General features: G+C 41.5%; 1 protein-coding gene across 1 annotated transcript; it reads right to left on the bottom strand.

Annotated features, from left to right (window-relative positions):
• Nucleotides 1-432: 432 nt before the first annotated feature.
• Nucleotides 433-1,380, bottom strand: LOC115500926 (olfactory receptor 3A1-like). Its single transcript, XM_030295693.1, has one exon. The coding sequence runs from the start codon at nucleotides 1,378-1,380 to the stop codon at nucleotides 433-435; it is 948 nt and encodes a 315-aa protein (XP_030151553.1).
• Between the last annotated feature and the right edge of the window lie 5,986 nt (nucleotides 1,381-7,366).

Here is a 7,366-nt window from a genome sequence, read left to right as displayed (position 1 = left end):
CTGGGTCCAGAACCTTGTGTGGGATCCTTGTGTCAAAGCACGTTGGGGGAGCTATTTCAGGGGAATCCAGACAGGAGGGTGTACTAATATTTGGTACCAAGCTGTGACTTTCCATATTCTAGTTTGGAAAGAATCTTTGCTGGTGTATTGTTGGGGAACTCAGCCAAAAATAAACAAAAGGTCCTGCCTGTAGGACCATGAGTCTCTCAGGATACAGAGCTTCCTGGGTTCCACCTCCATCTGGAGTGGGAAGAGTAGCTAGGCCCAAAAGGCAACTAGTCAAGGATTCTGGTTTACAGAACCCACACACACATTATCAGGGAGAGCCTCCTTGGGGAGCAAGGAGTCTCACTTCATAACAAAAGTCATCTTGCTCAAGGATCTAAGAGAGACAGGAAACACTTCCTGTGGTTCTACCCTCCTGATACACTTTTATGCAAGGGCTCGCTTCCCCGTGAGCACCTGCCACAGAGCCCCCTGTACATCAGGGTTCCGAAGGCTGTAGATGAGTGGGTTCAGCATGGGGCTGATGACAGTGTTGAGGATGCCAATCCCTTTGTCTTTGTCTGAAGCTTCCACTGAGCCCAGCCTCATGTAGCTGAAGACACCTGTCCCATAGAATATGCCAACCACAGTGAGGTGAGAACCACATGTGGAGAAGGCTTTTTTCCTGCCCTCAGCAGAACGGATTCGTAGGACTGCAGCTGCCACATGGATGTAGGAGGTGACAATGAGAATCACAGGTGCACCTGCCATGAGGATACCCAGACCAAAGAGCAGCAGCTCATTGAGTTGGGTGCTGGAGCAGGAGAGCTGGAAGAGCTGTGGGAGGTCACAGTAGAAGTGATTGATCACATTGGGACCACAGAAGTTCAGGGTGGATATGGCTACTGTGTGGGTCAGTGCATTAGTGAAGGCTAAAGCCCAGGACACAGCCACCAATATCCTCTGGACTGTCTGGCTCATTCGGGTGCTGTAGGTGAGGGGCTGGCAGATGGCCAGGAATCGGTCATAGGCCATAGCTGTCAACAGGAAGCAGTCCACACCAGCCAACTGATGAAAGAAGAAAAGCTGTGTGAGGCAGGCTCCATAGGGAACAGTACGCTTGTGGGACAGGAGACGAGCCAACATTGAGGGAACAGTGACGGTGATACACCCAACGTCCAGCACCGATAGGTTCCCCAGGAAGAAGTACATGGGGGTGTGGAGTTTGGTCTCTACCAAGATGGCGGCCAGGATGCTGAGGTTGCCCCCAACAGTGAGCAGATAGGCTAAGAGGAAGACTACAAAGACAACTGGCCGTAGCCCTGGTGTCTCCACTAAGCCCAGCAGGATGAACTCAGTAACAGCTGTTCCATTGGTCCTGGATTCTGGGTCCATGTGTCCCTGAAAGGGATCAATCTTCCTAATTTAGTTATTCAAGAAAAACACACGGACTCACTCTCAAATGCCAAGCCCCAGGGTAAATTCCCACGTGTCTCTAGTGGGTATTTTCCCACTCCTCAGGCCACAGATCTCTCATTAACGCTCAGTCTTCACCTCAATGTCCTCACCCAAGTTCCAGGTGAGTTACACAACTACCTTGGTATCCCCCCTTCTTATAAGAGATCTATAAATCCTTTCTTCCAGTGTTCCCTAGAATCAGGGAATGAGGTCCTTCTACCATCAACCTGTATAAGGAGATTTGGAGAAATATCATGCTAAAAGTGAAAGTGAATAGCTAGTAAAAATAGAAACAGCAGAAGAATTGAGCATAAGTCCTTATAAAGTGATCAAAAGTCCTTACAAAGGAATAAATATATATCAAATGAGCAAGAAAATTGTCAAGATACACAAAATTAGGAATTGTAAAGACAGCATAACCAGAGGCCAAAAATAAATAAAATAACCTTGGTATACTATCTGCTCCTAAATTTCAACAATCAATTCAAGAACAGTCCCCAAACCAAATAAACCAGCTACAACTGAAAAAAAAAAAAAAAAAGGAAAAAAATAGGCAGTAATGTGCTTCCATGTGTAGGCGCTAGGCTCCTATACCTTACATACAAATTATTTTAAACTATCAATGTAAATATAATTTTCATGTAATATAAATTTTCTTAGCTTATAAAAGATGAGAAAGCCTTCCAATTCGTTTTTTAAAGTTAGCAAATTCTGACACTCAAATGTAATGATAATAGCAAGAAAATGGAATTATCCTACACTATTCCCATTTGATAACATGTGTGCAGAAATCCTAAGTACAAGAAATGAAAGCCACCATTACCTAATAGATTTTATAGGAGAGGATGATTTCATATCAGTAAATCTATTAATATACTTAGCAAACTTGTGGGCTTAAAAGGAGGAAAATTTTCCAAAGGACAATTCATAAATGTCTACATACATACTTAAAGAAAAAAGAAAAAAGAAAAAAACTGCTTGTAGTTACTTTAAGTGGAAGAACACCACTTTATGAGATAGGCCATATCCACTACAAATGGTTCATAATGGTGAAGTAGTAGTGACATTTCTATTAAAATCAGACACAGTGGGGGGTGGGGTAGGGAAGGGAGCTGTGGAGACTGAGTGGCTCAGTTGGTTGAGTGTCTGACTTTGGCTCAGGTCATGATCTCATATCCATGGGTTCAAGTCCCGCATCAGGCTGTGTGCTGATAGCTCAGAACCTGGAGCCTGCTTTGGATTCTGTGTCTCCCTCTCTCTGCCCCTCCCCTGCTCACACTCTGTCTCTCAAAAAATAAAATAAAACATTAAAAAAAATTTTTTTTAATCAGGCACAGGGAAACCAATGGCCTTTGTTACTTCAGGTATTTCTCATTACTCTAAACATTTTTAGGCAAAGAGAAACAAAATGCTTAAATAATGGAAACAAGAAAGAAAAGAATAAATTGAAAATAATAAAATTGTCTAAATAGAAAACTCAAGGGGCGCCTGGGTGGCGCAGTCGGTTAAGCGTCCGACTTCAGCCAGGTCACGATCTCGCAGTCCGTGAGTTCGAGCCCCGCGTCGGGCTCTGGGCTGATGGCTCGGAGCCTGGAGCCTGTTTCCGATTCTGTGTCTCCCTCTCTCTCTGCCCCTCCCCGTTCATGCTCTGTCTCCCTCTGTCCCAAAATAAATAAAAAAAAAAACAAAAACAAAAACAAAAAAAAAAACACGTTGAAAAAAAATAAATAGAAAACTCAAGAGAGGAAAAAAACTGGTAAACTCAGAATTATTAAGATATTAGCAAATTAGGTAAAAAATAATTAAGCACAAGTCACTATATTCCTTATATGCCAACAATAATTAGCTATAAAACCCAAAGTCCCAATCATAAGGTGAAATCTTATACTATAAATTTTAATATAATATAATATAATATATATTATTATATATAATATAATATATATTATAAATATATAAATATATAAATTTATACCTGAGTCATATATGTAGGCACCTAAAAAATGGCCCAAAATAAACATTGCTCAGTTCCACTGACTGTTAGGAATATGGGAGAATTTTAATTACTCTTTCCACTTGTCTTTTGCTTTCAAATGATCTACAACAAATTTGATAACTTTTATAACAATAAATATATTTTTTTAATGACCTGCTTTCTCCAGATTGCAGATATAGTAGCTCAAAGGCAATAGTAGCTCAAAGACTCCTTCTCTCTGTCATGTTTCCAGAAGGTTCAGGGAGCTGCAACCTGGCAGATTAAATAAAGGTTTAGAATGGTACACCCATCTTGATTTGCCTCACTGCTCCATGAAGTAATAAAATAACAATTACACCATTGTATTTCCTTTACAAGTTCAACCTACTTGTAATGGAATAGAAGACTTGCTTACCCATTAATTAATTAATTAGTTAGTTAAACCCATTAAATTAATTTTGGCAAGCAAGTCTTCTATTCCATTACAAGTAGGTTGTACTCATAAAGGAAGTACAATGGTGTAAATGTTATTTTGTTACTTCATGGATCAGCGAGGCAAATCAAGATCAATAAATCGTTCGAAACCTTTAATCTGCCAAGTAGCATCTCCCTGAACCTTCTGGAAATGACCCAGATTAATTTATGTGGTATCCATCAATGTAAGCTTATGGCCTATTTTATTCTTTGTGTGCGTGCTTTAGCAGAAGATGAATGTTTTAAGACTATCTTTATTTTCTAATTCTTTTTTTTTAAATTTTTTTTTTTCAACGTTTATTTATTTTTGGGACAGAGAGAGACAGAGCATGAACGGGGGAGGGGCAGAGAGAGAGGGAGACACAGAATCGGAAACAGGCTCCAGGCTCTGAGCCATCAGCCCAGAGCCCGACGCGGGGCTCGAACTCACGGACCGCGAGATCGTGACCTGGCTGAAGTCGGACGCTTAACCGACTGCGCCACCCAGGCGCCCCTCTAATTCTTAAACTAATACCTTTGACTTTTTTCTTTTTGATGGATCTTTTAAAATATAGTAACTTGCTAACATTGGTCCCTGGAAACATTTAGGGATTTTAAAAAGGGTAATTAAAAGCATCATAGATAATAATAATTGAAAACTGTGATTTCTACAACTGTATTTATCATGACATAGGAATTATGAAGGTAGGTTCCTAAATATTGAGAAATGCTTTAAAATCCAAGATACAAGATCAGTTTTCCATCAAAATAATGTAGATCCTGAGTCATGGTGGGAGGCCCACATCCAGGGTAATATTTAGCTGGAATCCATTGGTAGAGATTACCAGCCTGGTACTTGTTAAATATTTTGATTATAGCCCTTATCCACACCGTGGCCTCATCAGTGCACATAGCTGTATTCAGTATACCCTGTATATAGTGTCATTGAATCAAAGAAGGACCAAGGTGATTAGCACCTTGGAGAATATCTACTCCCTCATTTTACTGAAGAGGAAACTATGGTTGGAGCATTGTGGGGCTGGAGTTGTTGGGATTAGAGTGAATACTGACTATACTTCAAAGTGTCTGGTTTTCTATTTTTTGAAAATGTACCTATTGCTCGTGCACCTGGGTGGCAAAAGTTGAGCATCCGACTTTGGATCAGGTCATAATCTCATAGTTCATGAGTTCAAGCCCCATATCAGGCTCACTGCTGTCAACTCAGAGCCTGCTTCAGATCCTCTGTCCCCCTCACTCTCTGCCTTTCCCTCACTTGTGCTCTCTCAAAAACACATAAAACATTAAAAACAATTTTTTTTAATGTACCTATTGCTGGGCCAGCCCATTGTATACTTGCTACCCCAAATTACTCTGAGGCTATCAGAGAAAGAATTTGTATGAGGACACCAGAAGTTTGTCCACTGATTTGACCAGCCCAAATTGGCTGCTTCCAACCAAGCCCCAAGGGGCATTTCCTGACACTGACTGAGGGTTGGAAGATTCTATGTCCTCTGCAATTCTCTTTAGGACTGCTCTGGGCATACTCTTCTGAGAAACTTATTCTCTACACCAGGTGGCTGTGCCTTTCAGACCTCATGCTTTTAAGCTCACACACCTGTGGTAGGGAGCTTGGCAACAAGCAGACTCTGTGGTCATGGTGACAGTTGGCACCTGCCTCACTTCGTTCTGCTTTCTACCAACCACAGAGTTCATTCTGGATCTTTCCTCCCTTACCTATCCTGTGAGAGTCTTTTCTCTGATATGTCTGCCTGGTTCAGGTTTTCTAAATTTGTCACCAAATGTAGCAGAACCTCAGGTGTCTCCTGAGTGCGGGTGCGTGAGGACACTTCTCAGACACCAACAGTCTGCCTCCCAGCCCTCTGCTTTCCATTTACCCAAAGATATCCCATGTTGCTCAAAGGAAACCAGCCTGCTTTCCATGCCTCTTCAGTGCTGTATCTCATGGTCTTCCTCTGGCTGATGGCAGGCTACAGTGCCCCCCAATCACAACCTCCCCTCCACCATCATAATCATCGCCCTTTATTCCTGTTCTCTCAAAAATAAGAACTTGGTCCCTTCTCATGTTAAGAGTTTTTCTGATAATTATGGATAGTGCATAAAATAATGACAAATTTAGGAAAATTACAGGAGTTTAGAATATCTTGCAACATCCTTGTCTCTGAACAGTCCGTGGAAACCACCCCAATGGCGTCTTGCTCTCTTTTTCCATTTCATGCTCTCTTGGCCAGAAACTGACTCCCTGCAGACATCTTCTTTTCTATACACGTGTTTGTTTCATATGTGCAGTTAAGGCAGACCAGCAGCTACAGACATGCAAGGATGGTTGATGAAAACCTCAATGCCAGAATCCAAATTAGGTCCTTATATGTTGGTGGCGGTCAGTTTTAGGGGATGCTGCTTAGAAGATTCCATGTGGGTGAGAAATTTGATGCAGCGTCTCCTAAGGTCTTTTGTTAGCTCAGAAATCCACGGCTCCTCTTGAGTCACCCTGCAGATCTAATTATAGACCTAGGCTCATTCAGTAGACACTGTGTGATTTGATGTCAATAAGAGCAAAACAGCTGTCCACACATATTACATCATCGGACAATAATTAAACTGCCTCCCAAATGCCCTCTTGAATCTACTTGAACTTGCGTTATAAGATCTCAAATTCTTCCGTCTCATACTTCCCTATCTTTGCTCGAACTGTTCATTTTATCTGCAATGTCATCTCGCTAACTCCCAACTGCTCAAATCCTTGAAGACTCAACTAAAATGTTTCTCTTCTGTAAAAGTTTTCCTGATCCTTCTGCATCTCAAGCTCCTCTCCACAAAACTCATGTAACATTTTAACTGCGTACTTCAGGGCAATTCCTACTCTCTTGCATGGCATTTTCTCTCTAGTGACTCCACTACTCCTCTGCCTACTTTAAGTGGCTTCCGGGCATATTATCCTTCACTCAGCTTTGCAGTTTCTATGCCTATCCTCACATTTTGCATACAGTAGGTGCTCAATATTTCTGAAATAAATAAATGAATGAAGTTGGCAGCTCTGACCATAAGATCAAAAAAATTTTAATGAAAGGAAGCATCAGATTGGGTTGTAGTTGTTGGGAAAGGCTTTTTGAATGAGATGGAATTTATGCGAGACCAGGGACAATTAATAGAATTTGAAGGAAGTGTAAGTTTGAGTAAAAGGCACAGAACTGCTGTTGTAAGAACATCCACTCCCTCTATCTAGATGGGGCATTGGGAACCGTTGAGACAGTAGTTAAAATAATCCCTTCACTGACATAGTGCCTTTTCTTGAAAACAGCTGCAAAGAATTTGGCAATTAGGAGGGGATAGACCCTATGAATAAATAAGTCTAGGCCAGAAGACTCCACCCCACAGGGATGCCAGGTAACCCTCACTCTGTAGAGGTGAGACCACCACCGAGATTTTACGATCGTAACAGTACTCTAGCTGGTCGTAAGTGTTAACTTGCTCCCA

Source organism: Lynx canadensis, chromosome E1 (assembly GCF_007474595.2).
Source record: "Lynx canadensis isolate LIC74 chromosome E1, mLynCan4.pri.v2, whole genome shotgun sequence".
Lineage (NCBI taxonomy): Eukaryota > Metazoa > Chordata > Mammalia > Carnivora > Felidae > Lynx > Lynx canadensis.
This window is presented reverse-complemented; position numbering and strand designations above follow the sequence as displayed.

What these genes read in the sequence shown, in the direction of transcription:
- LOC115500926 (XM_030295693.1), bottom strand. Translation starts at nt 1,380, where the DNA reads ATGGACCCAGAATCCAGGACCAATGGAACAGCTGTTACTGAGTTCATC.